Raw genomic sequence first — 19,337 nt, forward strand, 5'->3', positions numbered from 1 at the left:
CTTCTCTGATTGCTGTGGCTAAAACTTCCAAAACTATGTTGAACAAGAGTGGTGAGAGTGGGCAACCTTGTCTTGTTCCTGATCTTAGTGGAAATGGTTTCAGTTTTTCACCATTGAGGACAATGCTGGCTGTGGGTTTGTCATATATGGCCTTTATTATGTTGAGGAAAGTTCCCTCTATGCCTACTTTCTGCAGGGTTTTTATCATAAATGGGTGTTGAATTTTGTCGAAAGCTTTCTCTGCATCTCTTGAGATGATCATATGGTTTTTCTCCTTCAATTTGTTAATATGGTGTACCACGTTGATTGATTTGCGTATATTGAAGAATCCTTGCATTCCTGGAATAAACCCCACTTGATCATGGTGTATGATCCTTTTAATGTGCTGTTGGATTCTGTTTGCTAGTATTTTGTTGAGGATTTTTGCATCTATGTTCATCAGTGATATTGGCCTGTAGTTTTCTTTCTTTGTGACATCCTTGTCTGGTTTTGGTATCAAGGTGATGGTGGCCTCATAGAATGAGTTTGGGAGTGTTCCTCCCTCTGCTATATTTTGGAAGAGTTTGAGAAGGATAGGTGTTAGCTCTTCTCTAAATGTTTGATAGAATTCGCCTGTGAAGCCATCTGGTCCTGGACTTTTGTTTGTTGGAAGATTTTTTATCACAGTTTCAATTTCAGTGCTTATGATTGGTCTGTTCATATTTTCTATTTCTTCCTGATTCAGTCTTGGCAGTTTGTGCGTTTCTAAGAATTTGTCCATTTCTTCCAGGTTGTCCATTTTATTGGCATAGAGTTGCTTGTAGTAATCTCTCATGATCCTTTGTATTTCTGCAGTGTCAGTTGTTACTTCTCCTTTTTCATTTCTAATTCTATTGATTTGAGTCTTCTCCCTTTTTTTCTTGATGAGTCTGGCTAATGGTTTATCAATTTTGTTTATCTTCTCAAAGAACCAGCTTTTAGTTTTATTGATCTTTGCTATTGTTTCCTTCATTTCTTTTTCATTTATTTCTGATCTGATTTTTATGATTTCTTTCCTTCTGCTAACTTTGGGATGTTTTTGTTCTTCTTTCTCTAATTGCTTTAGGTGCAAGGTTAGGTTGTTTATTCGAGATGTTTCCTGTTTCTTAAGGTGGGATTGTATTGCTCTAAACTTCCCTCTTAGAACTGCTTTTGCTGCATCCCATAGGATTTGGGTCGTCGTGTCTCCATTGTCATTTGTTTCTAGGTATTTTTTAATTTCCTCTTTGATTTCTTCAGTGATCACTTCGTTATTGAGTAGTGTATTGTTTAACCTCCATGTGTTTGTATTTTTTACAGATCTTTTCCTGTAATTGATATCTAGTCCCATAGCATTGTGGTCGGAAAAGATACTTGATACAATTTCAATTTTCTTAAATTTACCAAGGGTTGATTTGTGACCCAAGATATGATCTATCCTGGAGAATGTTCCATGAGCACTTGAGAAAAATGTGTATTCTGTTGTTTTTGGATGGAATGTCCTATAAATATCAATTAAGTCCATCTTGTTTAATGTATCATTTAAAGCTTGTGTTTCCTTATTTATTTTCATTTTGGATGATCTGTCCATTGGTGAAAGTGGGGTGTTAAAGTCCCCTACTATGATTGTGTTACTGTCGATTTCTCCTTTTATGGCTGTTAGTATTTGCCTGATGTATTGGGGTGCTCCTATGTTTGGTGCATAAATATTTACAATTGTTATATCTTCTTCTTGGATCGATCCCTTGATCATTATGTAGTGTCCTTCTTTGTCTCTTCTAGTAGTCTTTATTTTAAAGTCTATTTTGTCTGATATGAGAATTGCTACTCCAGCTTTCTTTTGGTTTCCATTTGCATGGAATATCTTTTTCCATCCCCTTACTTTCAGTCTGTATGTGTCTCTAGGTCTGAAGTGGGTCTCTTGTAGACAGCATATATAAGGGTCTTGTTTTTGTATCCATTCAGCCAATCTGTGTCTTTTGGTGGGAGCATTTAGTCCATTTACATTTAAGGTAATTATCGATATGTATGTTCCTATTCCCATTTTCTTAATTGTTTTGGGTTTGTTATTGTAGGTCTTTTCCTTCTGTTGTGTTTCTTGCCTAGAGAAGTTCCTTTAGCATTTGTTGTAAAGCTGCTTTGGTGGTGCTGAACTCTCTCAGCTTTTGCTTGTCTGTAAACGTTTTAATTTCTCCATCAAATCTGAATGAGATCCTTGCTGGGTAGAGTAATCTTGGTTGCAGGGTTTTCTCCTTCATCACTTTAATTATGTCCTGCCACTCCCTTCTGGCTTGTAGAGTTTCTGCTAAGAGATCAGCTGTTATCCTGATGGGGATTTCCTTGTGTGTTATTTGTTGTTTTTCCCTTGCTGCTTTTAATATGTTTGCTTTGTGTTTAATTTTTGACAGTTTGATTAATATGTGTCTTGGCATGTTTCTCCTTGGATTTATCCTGTATGGGACTCTCTGTGCTTCCTGGACTTGATTGACTATTTCCTTTCCCATATTAGGGAAGTTTTCAACTATAATCTCTTCAAATATTTTCTCAGTTCCTTTTTCTCTTCTTCTTCTGGAACCCCTATAATTCAAATGTTGGTGCGTTTAATGTTGTCCCAGAGGTCTCTGAGACCGTCCTCTGTTCTTTTCATTCTTTTTTCTTTATTCTGCTCTGCAGTAGTTATATCCACTATTTTATCTTCCAGGTCACTTATCCATTCTTCTGCCTCAGTTATTCTGCTATTGATCCCATCTAGAGTATTTTTAATTTCATTTATTTTGTTGTTCATCGTTGCTTGTTTCATCTTTAGTTCTTCTAGGTCCTTGTTAAATGTTTCTTGCATTTTGTCTATTCTGTTTCCAAGATTTTGGATCATCTTTACTATCATTATTCTGAATTCTTTTTCAGGTAGACTGCCTATTTCCTCTTCATTTGTTAGGTCTGGTGGGTTTTTGTCTTGCTCCTTCATCTGCTGTGTGTTTTTCTGTCTTCTCGTTTTGCTTATCTTACTGTGTTTGGGGTCTCCTTTTTTCAGGCTGCAGGTTCGTAGTTCCCGTTGTTTTTGGTGTCTGTCTCCAGTGGCTAAAGTTGGTTCAGTGGGTTGTGTAGGCTTCCTGTGTTCTGGTGGATGAGGCTGGATCTTGTCTTTCTGGTGGGCAGGTCCACGTCTGGTGGTGTGTTTTGGGGTGTCTGTGGACTTATTATGATTTTAGGCAGCCTCTCTGCTAATGGGTGGGGTTGTGTTCCTGTCTTGCTAGTTGTTTGGCATAGGGTGTCCAGCACTGTAGCTCACTGGTCGTTGAGTGAAGCTGGGTGCTGGTGTTGAGATGGAGATCTCTGGGAGATTTTTGCCGTTTGATATTATGTAGAGCTGGGAGGTCTCTTGTGGGCCCATGTCCTGAACTTGGCTCTCCCACCTCAGAGGCACAGCACTGAGTCCTGGCTGCAGCACCAAGAGCTTTTCATCCACACGGCTCAGAATAAAAGGGAGAGAAAAAGAAAGAAAGAGAGAGAGAGGGAGGGAGGGAGAGAGAGAGAGAAAGAAAGACAATGAAAGAAAGAAAGAAAGAGAGCAAAAGGAAAGAAAGGAGATAAAATAAGGTAAGATAAAATAAAATAAAGTTATTAAAATAAAAAATAATTATTAAGAAAAAAAATTTTTTAAGAAAAAAAATGGACAGGCAGAATGCTAGGACAGTGGTAAAAGCAAAGCTATACAGACAAAATCACACACAGAAACATACACATTCACAAAGAGAAAAAGGGGGGGAGAAATATATATATATATATATATATCGCTGCTCCCAAAGTCCACCTCCTCAATTTGGGATGATTCGTTGTCTATTCAGGTATTCTACAGATGCAAGGTACATCAAGTTGATTGTGGAGATTTAATCCGCTGCTCCTGAGGCTGCTGGGAGACATTTCCCTTTCTCTTCTTTGTTCTCACAGCTCCTGGGGTTCAGTTTTGGATTTGGCCCCGCCTCTGCGTGTAGGTCGCCGGAGGGCATCTGTTCTTCGCTCAGACAGGACGGGGTTAAAGGAGCGGCTGACTCTGGGGCTCTGGCTCACTCAGGCCGGGGGGAGGGAGGGGTGCGGATGCAGGGCGAGCCTGCGGCGGCAGAGGCCAGCGTGACGTTGCACCAGCCTGAAGCGCGCTGTGCGTTCTCCCGGGGAAGTTGTCCCTGGATCCCGGGACCCTGGCAGTGGCGGGCTGCACAGGCTCCCTGGAAGGGAGGTGTGGATAGTGACCTGTGCTTGCACACAGGCTTCTTGGTGGCAGCAGCAGCAGCAGCCTTAGTGTCTCATGCCCGTCTCTGGGGTCCTTGCTGATAGCCGCGGCTCGTGCCCGTCTCTGGATCTCCTTTAAGCAGCGCTCTTAATCCCCTCTCCTCGCGCACCAGGAAACCAAGAGGGAAGAAAAAGTCTCTTGCCTCTTCGGCAGCTCCAGAGTCCTCCCGGACTCCCTCCCGGCTAGCTGCGGCACACTAGCCCCCTTCAGGCTGAGTTCTCGCCGCCAGCCCCAGTCCTCTCCCTGCGCTCTGACCGAAGCCCGAGCCTCAGCTTCCAGCGCCGCCCGCCCCGGCAGGCGAGCAGACAAGCCTCTCGGGCTGGTGAGTGCCGCTCGGCACCGATCCTCTGTGTGGGGATCTCTCTGCTTTGCCCTACCCAGGTATGTGGGGAGTTTCTTGCCTTTTGGGAGGTCTGGGGTCTTTTGCCAGCGTTCAGTAGGTGTTCTGTAGGAGTTGTTCCACGTGTAGCTGTATTTCTGGTGTATCCGTGGGGAGGAAGGTGATCTCCACGTCTTACTCTTCCGCCATCTTACCCAGAAGTCTGTAAGTTGCCTCTTTCTTAATTCAGCATTGGTTGCTGTGAGCTTTGACTATTTTCCAAAGTTCTGACAAAGTTGGGTCTGACAGGTTTTTTTGTTTGTTTGATCTGGTTTTTTGGCTTGATTTTTCAGTGTTTCTGCAGAGGGATGGGATCTTGGAACTACCTAGTTCATTATTTTCTGACATCACCCCAGAACCCTCATTCTCAGGTTAGGACCTTAAGGGTGTACCCTCGGAGTAAGAGTGAATGAGAAGTACTGGCTCTGTAGGGACTGAAGCAAAATTTTGAATCATCTAATTCCTAAAATTGAATTGATATCATCCTAGACAGCTAGTGCTCCTAGCCATCTGCCAAGAGAAAATTTAAACCCTCTCTGTAAGAAAATAGGGCCTTAAATTATTTCTTCAAGTTTTCATATACAGGATCCAGAACTTAACACAAATGTTAACCGGGCACAGGAGGATGCAAAATTCACAAAAGAAAACTGAGGCAAACAGCAAACAATGGAAACAAACCTATGGAGTTTTTAGATAATGGCATTATCAGACTCAGAGTTGAAAATAAATATGCTTAATATGCTCAAGGACATAAAAGCTATGACAAAAATTCAACGAGCTATAATAGAAAAGATAGACAATTTTGATTTTATAAAAATGAAAAAAATATGATGCTAAGGGAAGAATAAAAGGTTCAACATAGTGTACAGTGTGCTCCCATTTGTTAACAAAATTAATAAGCATTATATATTTTGATTTTTAAAAATTGAGATAAAATTCACATCACATAAAATTGATTGTTTTAACCATTTTAAATAAAGTATGTGATTCATTGGTTTTTAGTATATTCACAATGTGGTGCAACCATCACCACTATCTAATTCCAGAACATTTTTATCATCCTCAAAACAAAACCCTGTACCTCATTCCCTCTTCTCCCTAGCCCCTGGCAACCACTAGTTTACTTTCTGTCTCTCCACATTTGCCAGTCTGTGCATTTTATATAAATGGAATCATATAATATGTGCCTTTTGTGTCTGGTGGCTTCTGCTTCGTATAATGTTTTCAAGGTTCATTCATGTTGTAGCATGTATCAGTCAGTACCTCACTCCTATTTTTGGTCGAATAATATTCCTTTGTGTGAATATACCACATTTTATTTAAGGGATTATGTACTTATACATGTGTTTGCATATTCACACGTGGTTATATTGATTTTTTTAAAATTTTATTTATTTATTATTTTTGGCTGCGTTGGGTCTTCATTGCTGCGTGCGGGCTTTCTCTAGTTGCGGCTAGTGGGGGCTACTCTTCGTTGCAGTGCGCGGGCTTCTCATTGCAGTGGCTTCTCTTGTTGCAGAGCACGGGCTCTGGGAGTGAGGGCTTCAGTAGTTGTGGCGTGCAGGCTTCAGTAGTTGTGGCTCGCGGACTCTAGAGCACAGACTCAGTAGTTGTGGCACACGGGCTTAGTTGCTCCGCGGCATGTGGGATCTTCCCGGACCAGGGCTTGAACCCGTGTCCCCTGCATTGGCAGGCGGATTCCTAACCACTGCGCCACCAGGGAAGCCTGGTTATATTGATTTTTATATGCTTGCAAGTGCATAGAATATTTTTTGGAAAGATACTCTCAAGACACTCTTAACAGTGGCTGTTTTGGGGAATAGGGAAAGGAGACTGAAGTCTGGGGAAGAAGGAAAATTGCTTTTCATTATTATACTCCTTTTTGCTGTTTAAATTTTTATTTCAACTTTAGAAATGTGTGGGGGGGTTTCATTTAAAAACTAGTTACTTTTTTAAAAAGAAAATCATTTAAAAGTAATATTTTCCTCCCTCAATGCCTTTAAAAGAATGTGAGTATTTTATTCAAGTTGCCATTTAATCTGAATATATTTGTAAACATAGAAATCAACTTCTGAGTTAACTCTTTTGAGTATTTAATATTGCTGTAAACACGATTATAATGCTACTGAAAGAGAAGTAGACTGGCTTTGTAGGGACTAATAATACCAAAGTGATTTTAAGCAATTGAAAAAGGACCCAGAAAAAACATTTTCATGATAGGAATTTTCTGTTGTTGCAATATATCCTCAATGATTATTTGTTAATTTAACTTAACAAAACAACTGCCTTTTCAGACAGTAATTACTCTGATTAGCACTACAAATGGTCCAGAAAGTCTACAGTGGCAACTGAAGGTAACACTGAAGCCAGTTTTGGGAATCAATAAATTAAATATGGAAATTAAAATAAATCATTCTATCAAAGTGTTTTGCCTGTTCCTTTAAAATCTGGCTAAAGGAAAGTTCAAGATTTGACTCACGGATTTAGAATGCTTTTGTGGGGAAAATCCGTAGCAATCCATTAGGTTTGCAGAGACAGGAAATGTGGGTTGCTCCCCACGTATTAACATCCAGGGAACCTTCTCTTTCCTCCTAATTCTCACATTGCTTCTCATCCTGCTTCCTGTTTTTTTTTTTTGTTTTTTTGCGGTACGTGGGCCCCTCACCGCTGTGGCCTCTCTCGCTGCGGAGCACAGTCTCTGGACACACAGGCCCAGCGGCCACGGCTCTCGGGCCCAGCCGCTCCGCGGCACGTGGGATCTTCCCGGACCGGGTCACGAACCCGTGTCCCTTGCATCGGCAGGCGGACTCTCAACCACTGCGCCACCAGGGAAGCCCCCTGTTTTTTTTTTAAAAAATAAGTTTGGAGAATTTCATGATTAAATAATTTTAATAGGAAGTGGAAATGGAAAATAATTTCATTATTTTAGTAGGAAGTGGAAATGGGAATTTCAGGACACCATGAGATAGGATTGTTCCAAAGGGTGTTCCATCTGTCCTGAATCCCATGCCCAAAGCGTTATCTGAACAATATGTAGATATGACCTCTCTCTCAGCCTCCAATAATCTAAACCAGTGCTGTCCAATAGGAACATAATGTGATCCACATACATAATTTAAAATCTTCTAGTAGTCAACATTATAAAGGCAAAAAGAAACAAGTGAAATTAATTTTAATAATGTGTTTTATTTACTCCAACATATAAAATTATCATTTTAATATGTAATCATATTAAAAGTTTTTAATGAGACGTTTTACCTTTTTTTTTTTCATACTGTCTTTAAAATCCAGTGCAGGGCTTCCCTGGTGGCGCAGTGGTTGGGAGTCTGCCTGCCGATGCAGGGGACGCGGGTTCGTGCCCCGGTCCAGGAGGATCCCACGTGCCGCGGAGCGGCTGGGCCCGTGGGCCATGGCCGCTGAGCCTGCGCGTCCGGAGCCTGTGCTCCGCAACGGGAGAGGCCACAGGAGTGAGAGGCCCGCGTACCGCAAAAAAAAAAAAAAAAAAAAAAAAAAAAAAAATCCAGTGCATATTTTGTGCTTACATTACATCTCAATTTTGACTGATCCCATTTCAAGTGGTCAATAGCCCCATGTGACCAGTGTCTACTGCATTGGACAGTACAGGTGCAAACACTCCTGACTAGAAAGTGGTGTTAGCATCTGTTAAATTTATATCAGCTACATCACTTTTTGAATTATGTATTTGGAATAGTTCATAATTTAAAAAAAGAGAGAACAACAGTATTTAAAACATTTTTTTAAAGTTTTAAAAATACTTGTTTTTAAAAGTATTTAAAAACAACAAGTATTTAAAAAATACTTATTTAAAAAATACTTGTTTTTAAAAGTATTTACAACAACTGTATTTAAAAACAAACAAACAGAAAAGCCTGGAAGAGAAAACCCAGTAAATCTGTCTAAAACAATGCTGTCATCAATACTGTAACTGGAGGAGATCAAGGGATGAATAGTCATAATAGGAGCTGATCCGAATGGTTTATTTGAGTTGGCAATATGTTCTATACCTACACTTGTATATAAGTGTGCTTGCTGTCCTGTAGACTCATGTCTGTGCACCAAGTATTGAGCCACTCCTAGGACACCTGGCGCAGGAGTCCCTTGGGGCCTGTCTAGCTGCCTTGTGAGACCTCCTAACCCAGCACCTCCATCTAATTCCCAGCCCCGGGGCAGGAGGTCGCAAGCAAATGCAAAGCAGTTCCTCTTCAACAATCTCTCTCTTGCTTCTCTCTTCCTTTCTACTTCTCTCTCTTTTCCCTCCTTCTATTTTCTTTACTTTTTTGCCTTCACATTTCCTTAGGGCAAGGGAGTCTCCTTTTTTTCTTGTCACCTCTCTTGAGCTCTAAGGACCAAGAATAACAAGAAATGTTCTGTGAATGGGTGATGTCAATTAAGAACATGAGAACATAGACGTCCTAGGAACCATTCATTCATTCAACTTACACATCTCTAGTGAGGGCTTATTATGTGCCAGATACTGTGCTAGGATTATCTATTTAAAAGTCATTCAGAGATTGTCATGAACTACAGCTACCTGAAACGTGCTCATATGTTCCACCTATTATTGCTTTCTACGCACTCATGCCTTTTCTCCTAGTTCATTATATCTATTTCCTCTCCTTCGCCCTCACAGATACTTCATGCTTATTATGTCTTAGAGGTGCTATTTGAAACCAAGAAGCTCCTGCAGCAAATGCCGAATTTCACTCACGTAAAAACTTCTCCCTCCAAAGAGATAACAATCTGTGGTAAGTTTCAGAGCAGTGTTGCCAAATTAATATTTAGGAGCCTCTTGGTTCTACATCATTGGCCTAACTTGAAAACTGTGTAAATTGGACTGTGTTAAGGGAAAAGTGTTAATATAGAGTTTTCTATCATGATAGTACTGTTTCCTATCTTGTCTTTGTTTTGCATACCAGCTGGCAGGAATTAATTATGTGAGAAATTAAAGAACTCATAGCTTTTTATAAAGGCAGGCAGCATTTTAATACAGAAAACCACCCATGGGTGGAATAAGTGTTCTTTGCCTTCCCTCTGGCTCTCATTATCTTGGTTCAATGTAGCTTTTTCTAGGTGGGCCTCTGCATGCCACTTATGCTGGGAAGAGAAAAGCCCAAGGCAGGGTGGAGACCGAATTCTTCTCTGCCCTCGGCTGCTGTTTTAGATTTTTCCAACTGGTCTCTGCAGCTTTTAGAAGAGTGGGAATGTCCCAGAAATCTGTTCCTTGTTCTTCTAAATAACAAGAGCTGAGATTTTGTTATCATATAGGCCAGTCTGACAGGATATTGCTTCAAGAAGCAGTACACATTGAAATTCAACACAGTTGGTGCTCAGCATGCTTGCAACTGTCAGAATGGAGTGCGTGGAAGGAGCAGCAATTCCCTTAACTTCTCATTAAGCCTTTAGGTTACAAAACAGTGATTGTTATTTTCCAAATCAGTTTTTAGCTCATGTTTCTTTTACTCTGGCAGGTAGAATGGATTTGACAATCTAATTAAACTATTTCCATTCTAGCATCTGATAGTGGTGACAGGGACTTGATGTAGCAGTACATGCTCCATGACATGTCCTGACTCAGGCTTTTGAAGAGTCCTTAATGGTTCAATTCCAACCTAATCAGGCCACCACATCTCTGCCTTCCAGATGATGCATCTCAGCAGTGGGGACCTTTTATTAAAGGCATCATCAGCTCTTACTTTTCATGGAGATAAAGAATTTTGGGTCATGAGGCTCAGGAAGCCATGCCAACCCATGAAGCCTCTGGAGCCAAGGCGAGGTTTGCTCTCAGAGTGTATATAATAGGCCAAACAGAGAGTGTGATCTTCTCCCATATGTTTCCAGTATACCGCTAGTTGCCATTGGAGACTTATCTTTGCATAAAAGGATCTGGAAGAAGGCATGAATTAATTAGAGGGCATGTAAGTCCTGGAATCATGCAGTGTAAGAACTGAATGGTTCTTACAGAGACCATCTAGTCTATCCCTTGCTCTTACAGATGAAATTGAGGCCCAGAGAGAAAAGTGTATTGCCTTCCATGCATTTCTATGTAGTAACTTGTCCCCCTCGCTCCACCTCAGCTTACTCAGCTGGTTAGTGGCAGAGTCAGAATTAAAAATCAGATCCTCTGCATCCCAGGTTAGAGCCAACTCCGTATCTGCTATCCCAACTCCCATCATGCACTGCTCTGACTGATGTTTCGTTTTCCATCATGAGACAAGGACTAGGGAATGGATTGATTGGACAGTTCCATTATTTTAAAGATACCCACATCTTGGGCATTTATTTCCAGACTTCTTCCATGTAGCACCATTGATAGAAGGAAAAACCAAGGCCCATAGGTTCCCATAGCATAGGAATTATTATTTTCTGTCTTCAGTAGCCCCATTGAACTTAGAAAAATTTGGTCATCATTTAAAATAAAATTTAAAATCAGGGCCATATTTTCATAAACATCCTCTGTTTAAGACAGTATTAGGAAAGGTGGAGAAATTATGATGAACCTTTACCATTATTTTAATTTCCAGATGCATTTTTTTACCCGCACATCTAAACATGCTACATAGTTCTCAACGTGCATGAAATATAGTAGGTGTTTTAGTTTATGTTATAAATGATAACCAGTTATGTATGCAGTTATATTTTTGTATGCAGTGGAAAAATCTTTCTGTGGCTGTCTTTCCATGATACATTGAGTTTTATCTCTTGCTGTCCAACTAGAAGTTAAAAATATTTTTAGGGACTTCCCTGGTGGTCCAGTGGGTAAGACTCCGTGCTCCCAATGTAGGGGGCCCAGGTTTGATCCCTGGTCAGGGAACTAGGTCCCACATGCCTCAACTAAGAGTTCGCCTGCAGCAACTAGAGACCCTGCATGCTGCAAGGAAGATCCCACACACGGCAACGAAGATCCCACGTGCCGCAACTAAGACCTGGAGCAGCCTAATTAACTAATTAATTTAAAAATAATAAAGCAGCTTATGAAAAAAATGAAAATAAAAATATTTGTATAGCCTCAACTCTTAATATGCTGAAACCAATTCATTTATTAGCATACCAGCTGCAACAGTTCTGACTACCCAAATCTTTGGGCTTTTTTTTTTTTTTTTTTTTAACTGGAACCAAAGCTGCTGATAGTAGCTTGTTTTATTGATATGAAGTGAAATACTTTGTTCATTAAGGCATTGCAGATATTCTAAAGCTCCCAATTAACCAAATTCTACAGAATACCTGACTCACAGCATTTTTATTATTATGCTTGTCTCCCTCTCAGAAATTCCTCCCTGCCATCAGAATTCATATTTTTCTGCTGTGGCCTCAGAAGCACTAACCACACACAGATTTGGCAAACATATACATGCCTCTGCTCTGTCAGCCAGAAAGGCACCTTTATTCTCAATGGTGTACATTGGTGCCTCTCCTTTAAGGCAGCATAATGTAGCTGCTGAGTGAATGAGCTCATATTTTCTTAGCTAAATTTTTTTTTTTACCATCTTTATTGGAGTATCCTGAAGAAAATTAGGAAAACAAAATAATTAAAAATATATATTTAACTGATAAGTAAAGTCCTTCCATTTTTATTTCCTTAGATTTGGAGTGAGAGCAATGAGATTTAAGTATACGGTAGTATTAATATGCTCTTAATATTGTAGTCATTTTATAAATAAGTGCTGGTGATGTAGGATTTTAATTTTATTATTCCCATTATAATTGGAGTCATCTCTTGTATATATTTGGTTAATTTTGGTTGTAGCATTTTAAGCAAACTGAGGAAAAGTATTCCTAAATTAAATTATATTTGGTAATTAAGTTGGATATAAGGAATAAAAATTTATGATCAGAGGTTATGAAAGTCAAATATTTACCTAGAAATAGTTATCCAAATAGGGCTTTTGAATATTCACATATTTACTCTTGTTTTTAAATTAATGGCTTCATCTATTTATATGGTTTCCCTTAGTTGGCTGAGTTTTATAAAGCCATGCTTTCTATTTTCTCTCATAGTCTCATCAAGAGAATGTCAACAGGGCCTCCCTGGTGGCGCAGTGGTTGAGAGTCCGCCTGCCGATGCAGGGGATACGGGTTCGTGCCCCGGTCTGGGAGGATCCCATATGCCGCGGAGCGGCTGGGCCCGTGAGCCATGGCCGCTGGGCCTGCGCATCCGGAGCCTGTGCTCCGCAACGGGAGAGGCCACAACAGTGAGAGGCCCGCATACCGCAAAAAAAAAAGAAAAAAAAAAAAAAAAAGAGAATGTCAACTGTCTACTCAAAATTTTTAAGTTTCAGATGCTACTGCTGGAGCATATTCTTGAAAATGTGGCTTTAAAAAGCTTTGCATTTAGCAATTAAACTTAATTATTGAGTGCCTACTATGCAGCAGGTACTGTGGGAGGCATTTGGGGTTTAATGCCAAGACAGATGATACTGCTGTTCTCCTAGAGATTACAGTGTAGGTAGTACAGAACAATCACTAAGAGCTTCATTTTTTTTTTTGTTGTTGTTGTTGTTTTTTTGCGGTACGCGGGCCTCTCACTGTTGTGGCCTCTTCCGTTGCGGAGCACAGGCTCCGGACGCGCAGGCACAGCGGCCACGGCTCATGGGCCCAGCCACTCCGCGGCACGTGGGATCCTCCCAGACTGGGGCACGAACCCGTGTCCCCTGCATCGGCAGGCGGACTCTCAACCACTGCGCCACCAGGGAAGCCCAGAGCTTCAGTTTTGAAGAGAAATAAAGTTGAGTTTGAATTCCAGCTCTGCTGCTTGGTAGCTGGGCAACTTTGCATAAGTTACTTAACTACTCTGAGCCTCATTTGTAAAATGAGTATGCTGAAAACAATACCCATCTCATAGAGTGGTTGTAAGGATTGAACAAGATAATTCACGTAAACCCTTAGTCTAGCACTTGGCACAGAGTGAGCTAAGAACAGCATAAATGGCTGGAGTGAATAGGTAATTGCAACATTGGATGCTGTCCCCTATAGGAAAGGGGACAAAGTTTCCATAGAGTGCTATGGAAACAAATTGTCTGTTTAATTAATATCATCATAGGGTAAAAACCCGATGTCCTGAAAATGCTTGGAGTATATCAGTAGTATTTCAGTTTTTAAATTCTGTTACATATCTTTTCAAATTAGAGTTTTTGTCTTTTCAGTTTTTAAATTCTTGTTTCCTACTGAATAGCGATTTTTCATTTCATTCCTAGGTGATTTGCATGGGAAACTGGATGATCTTTTTATGATCTACTATAAGGTAAATGATTATTTTGCTAAATATTTATATTTTTGTTGGGGGAAGGCAGTCCTAGGACAAATAACAATATTAATTTTATTAGGGATAGGTACAAATACAGATATAATAGGACAGTTTTTATCCAAGAAGTGGAAAGATTTGGGTTTTTTCACACGTTTCACAAAAAAATTTTAAAGATTTCATTTGGGTCTTTGTTTAATATTGTTGTTATCTGTAGATCCATTAGGATTTGTACCTGATTGTATTTATGTTCTTTATTACATGGCACATGTCTAGATGGCAGAGGAAGGGAAGGGAAAGAGTCTGTTTTATTTTGTTGTTATTTGGTTCAGAAGTGAGCATGCCACAGCAGTCTTCTCCTCCATTGTGCACTAATGATGCGTGAAGGGAGTCCCCCATAGCAAGCTCCAAACTGCTCTTCTCTTCTCCACCCTGATTCATCATTGCCAGGCTCAGCTGCTCTTCCAGTGCTATGACTCCTCTTCGTTGCTTGGGTTTTGTTTGCGGGAACCCACACAGAGGGCACAAAGCAGCTTGGCCAGCGTAGAGTTTCTCTGCATCTCTTTGATTGGATTCATTTCTTTCTCTGAGCCAGCAGTTGCAACCTAAATGTTTGCTTCTGGGATGATTGCATATAGAAAATTGATCCTGAGGTGACCTCTGCCTTCGCAGTGGTACCCCTTTGTCTCTCTTTTTGATTAATACATCATCCCCACAACTAGCATGTTGAATAATTGGGCACAGCATAGGTGTCTCAGATGGCCTGAAAGAAAATATATTGTGATTATTATGATGGGAAATCAATTTTACTCTTTGGGGACTGTGAGAGCTTGAGTAAGCCACATAACCTCCATGACCCTTTATTTCTTTTTTGGCTGCAATATTCTTTTTTCTTTTTTTAAATACTATTGACATATAGTTGATTTACAATATTGTGTTAGTTTCAGGTGTACAGGAAAGTGATTCGGATATCCGAATCACTTTCCTGTACACCTGAAACTATGCTACACAGTAAATCCTTTTTATTTACCTATTTTATATATAGTAGTGTATATCTGTTGATCCCATACTCCTAACTTATCTCTCCCCCCACTTTCCCCTTTGGTAACTGTAATTTTGTTTTCTATGTCTGTGAGCCTGGCTCTGTTTTGTAAATAAGTTCATTGGTATTATTTTTTAGATTCCACATATAAGTGATATCATATGGTATTTGTCTTTCTCTTTCTGACTTACTTCACTTAGTATGATAATCTCTAGGTCCATCCATATTGCTGCAAATGGCATTATTTCTTTTTTTATGGCTGAGTAATATTCCATTGTGTATATATATATATATATATATATATACCACATCTTATTTATCTATTCATCTGTCAGCGGACACTTAGGTTACTTCCATGTCTTGGCTATTGTGAATAGTGATGCTATGAACATTGGGGTGCACATATCTTTTCACATTAGAGTTTTTGCCTTTTTCGGATATATGCCCAGGAGTGGGATTGCTGGATCATATGGTTACTATATTTTTAACCTTTTTTTTTTTTTTGGCTGTGTTGGGTCTCCGTTGCTGTGTGCAGGCTTTCTCTAGTTGTGGCGAGTGGGGGCTACTCTTCATTGCAGTGTGCGGGCTTCTCATTGCGGTGGCTTCTCTTGTTACGGAGCACAGGCTCTAGGCACGCGGACTTCAGTACTTGTGGTGCATGGGCTTCGTTGCTCTGCGGCATGTGGGATCTTCCCAGACCAGGGCTCGAACCCATGCCCCCTGCATTGGCAGGCGGATTCTAAACCACTGTGCCACCTGGGAAGTCCCTATTTTTAACTTTTTAAGGAACCTCCATACTGTTCTCTATAGTGGCTGCACTAATTTACATTCCCACCAACAGTGTAGGAGGGTTCCCTTTTCTCCACACCCTCTCCAGCATTTATTGTTTGTAGATTTTTTGATGATGGCCATTCTGACTGGTGTGAGGTGATACCTCATTGTGGTTTTGACTTGCACTTCTCTAATAATTAGCGATGTTGAGCATCTTTTCCTGTGCCTGTTGGCCATCTGTATGTCTTTTGGATAAATGTCTATTTAGTTCTTCTTTGGCTGCAGTATTCTTGAGCTTCCACCCCATAAGAGGTTGTCTTGTGAATAAAATAACATAAATATCCAAAAGCAATTTTTAAAGTACTAAATTATAATAGAAATACAAGGTTTTCATTTCATTCATTCAGAATGGGAGCTTGGAAGGGAATGGAGGAAGCCAAACCAGGAGTGGATGAATGGAGCTAGCACTTAGGAAGAGATTCGGTTGAGACTGCAGGAGGCCTAAGCAAAGGTCTAGGGCCTGGTAGCCAGAGAGTGGGGTCAGGAGAGATAGAAGGCCATCCAGGTAGTGAGTTGGTGTCAGGAAGTCCAGCCAAAGGTTTGCCGGCAGGGAACTGAGGGTTCTGGTAAATAGGGCAATTCTGGAGATCAGCTACGGAATCCAGTCTGGGCAGGGAAGGAAGAGAGGCCAGGATGGCAACCAACTGGGAGAAGTGGGTGGAATGAAGGATTGCCATGCTCTCTGAGGTCAGGGCAGGAGGCCCAGGAAGCAGGATGGGTGGGAAGTTGCAAGGGGAGTAGTCCTAGGGTATGAGTGGGTCTGAGGTGGTATCCAGAATGTGGGTGGCTGAAGTGAGTGAAAGAGAATATTAGGGATGAGGAGGTCAAGCAAGTGGAAAGCAGGTGTGTTAAGTGGGGTGGCCACAGGACTGAGAGACGAGATGCAGAGGAAGGAAGTTTAGTCAGAGCTCATGGGCCTGGAAGGTGGAGAGGCTGGCAAAGTGTTAGTCTGTTGGTGGCTCTAAAGAGCAAGTGGACCCGCCCCAGCTCCTGACCCTGAGGTCTCCATCCTGTGGAAGAGTGGGTCCTTTCCTTCCAGAGGGCTGCAGGAGTCAGGAGTCTAGCACCATCCCAAAGGGAGGCCCAGATTTCCAGAGGGAAGTCTTTCTGAATGAGTTGAAGGCAAAAGGGAGTTTATTTATGCAGTTTGAGGAATGAGATTTGTTTAAGTCTACATAGCACCATATAAATGTTCAGAAGTACAGTCCTACTATTTTTGACAATTACAGTCTGAGGAAGGAGGAGGGGGTGGAGGTATGTGGGGAATAAATAGCCACAACAGAAAATCTGGTAATTATTTTTCTAGAGGTCTTGGAAAATACAAAAAAGGGAAAATAGTTGAGTAAATTAAATGGGAAAAGTGACTTCCTAGGCAATTAGAAAATTTCTCAAGAGGTAGTTGAAGATATTAAGGTGCGATCAGGGAAAGGACTCTGGAGTAGATAGATGCAAAAAGAGAATGTTTCTTTAATTCCATTGGCAAAACTAAATGGAATATATAAAACTGGAAGGTGCTAATGTAAAGATTGAACAGGAGGAGGTGGGTGGTAAGAAGTACTATAAAAAGGACTAAAGGTGAAATTATAGCATTCACATGAAAGCAAGAAATATCTTGAGTGTTAACCAATGACGGTGTTCAGGAAATAGAGATTGAGAGCCCAGTGATGAAAGAGTATGGAACTGTTTTTGGCCCCAAAGATATCACAGTTTAGGGGGGTAGGTCAACTAATGAAAAGACAAGATAGTTCAGGGTGAGACATGTTATAACTGGGGTAAGCAAGTTTCCAAGGGAGCACATTGGAGGGGCATCTAAGTCGTGGGAGACTTCCTGGAGGAGGTGACATTTAAGACAATCCCTTCAAAGAGTTTTGGTAATTTAGTAAGTGCCTAAATCATGAAGGAAAGTTTTGAAGGATCAGAAAAGATTTTATTCCCACACCCTTTTTGTGGTGTGCTGCAATAAATGATGGAATCCGTACCAGTGATCGTTTTTGATTGTTTTGACATTTTTGGTTTCTTTAATATTTGGTTGTCCTTACAAATTCTATCATTTAGCACCTTAAGACTAAGCTAGATAGTTTCAGCTCACAATCCTATCTGGATTTGAAGGGAATTCTTTCCTCTGGGTGCCACACGGTTAACCATGGCACACCTTTCCTAAAAGGGCATCCCAACTTTATATGGCTTCAAATATCATCAAGTGAAGCAATTTACATGGCATTAGTTAGGTCATATTTTTAGACTTTATTTTCTGAAACGGTTAATTTTAATCAGCCACTCTTGCTTAATTAGAGTGACCAATTTGGAATACTTCGTTCAGGGCCTTTTCCTCATTGACTAGAAAGCTTGAAATTTTAGACCAAGTTAGTTTGTTAAATTGATGCTGTGTGTGGAAACCTCCTACAGTTGAAAAAGAGCTGCACATGGACAGAGAGAAGCTAATTACCTCTCAACCCTGTGGGTGTCATACTGATGCTGTCCATGGAAGCCATGCAGCCTTCTTTTCCTTTTCTTTCTCTCTTCTCCACCATCCTCCACCCCACCCCCTATGCCCCAAATTTTCCGGCTGTGAAGGTCATTAAATATTTTCTTTTTTCTCTATTGCTGATATGCTTCCCACTGCCACAGTAGTCAATTCTTTACCTTTTGAGATTAAGGCAGTGTGTTATAATCAGAACAGATCTCTAAAATAGAGTTTGCAAAAGAAATAAAAATTAAAATAATGTGGAGTTGAGGTCCAGAGGTTATTGTTTGATGTGCCTCGGGAAAATGTCCAAAAATAATTGTGATAACTTCTAGATGTCTTATGTAAAATACTTCAGTGGGAAATAGGTCTCCTTATCTCTACTCAAGTTAATTAATTGTGATCTGCTGTTTTTTTCCCCCTGAAGGTCATCTAATGCTGTTCAGAGTTGTAGTTACCCCAGGTTTCCTATATCTGTCAACTTGATCACCATGTCATTGATGGTTTGTTGTATATCAGCTGCAGAATAAGCCAGAGAGTTTGGTTTACTGGAACTGAGTGAAGGATGGGTTCCCTCAGCAGCAGTGTTTCCTTCTTTGAAGAAAATCCAGAGAATTCTCAGTAGCGTAGCTAGAAGCCTAAATATCCTAGAGACCCATGTCCCAGGAGACTTAGCTATATTTTTTATCTGTTTTCCAATTCTCTTATTATTCTAAGACTAAAACGTATTTGAACTCAGACTATAGAGTAATACAACTAGTCCTGGATCAACAATGCAGTTCTTATACATCCAAATAAGTCTTGCCTTTGCCTTCAGAGGCTCAACACTTACAGAAGTTCAGTATATATTTAGGACTCCTTTTAGAATCACTTTCAGAGACAGTGACATTTTCTATTGAACGAGCTTCATTATCACAAATCAATCTTTTGAAGATGTGTGATTTTTTGAAAAGGTTAAAACTTATTGGGTGTCAAGCGTGCCATGTAAGGTGGATGGCTTAGCTGACCTTTACTATTAGGGGCTTAAAATTAGGTTTGACTAAAGAAATTCAGTATTCATTGCTCATAGTAGAGGTG

General features: G+C 40.5%; 1 protein-coding gene across 1 annotated transcript in view; it reads left to right on the plus strand.

Annotated features, from left to right (window-relative positions):
* The window catches only part of PPEF1 (protein phosphatase with EF-hand domain 1), a 116,281-nt gene that overhangs the window by 48,017 nt on the left and 48,927 nt on the right, over positions 1–19,337 (plus strand). The window contains exons 7-8 of the mRNA XM_082608923.1: positions 9,316–9,430; positions 13,877–13,923. Coding sequence (XP_082465049.1) covers positions 9,316–9,430; positions 13,877–13,923 — 162 coding nt within the window. The remainder of the gene's footprint in view (positions 1–9,315; positions 9,431–13,876; positions 13,924–19,337) is intronic.

The sequence above is a fragment of the Mesoplodon mirus genome (assembly GCF_964341445.2).
Source record: "Mesoplodon mirus genome assembly, chromosome: X".
Lineage (NCBI taxonomy): Eukaryota > Metazoa > Chordata > Mammalia > Artiodactyla > Ziphiidae > Mesoplodon > Mesoplodon mirus.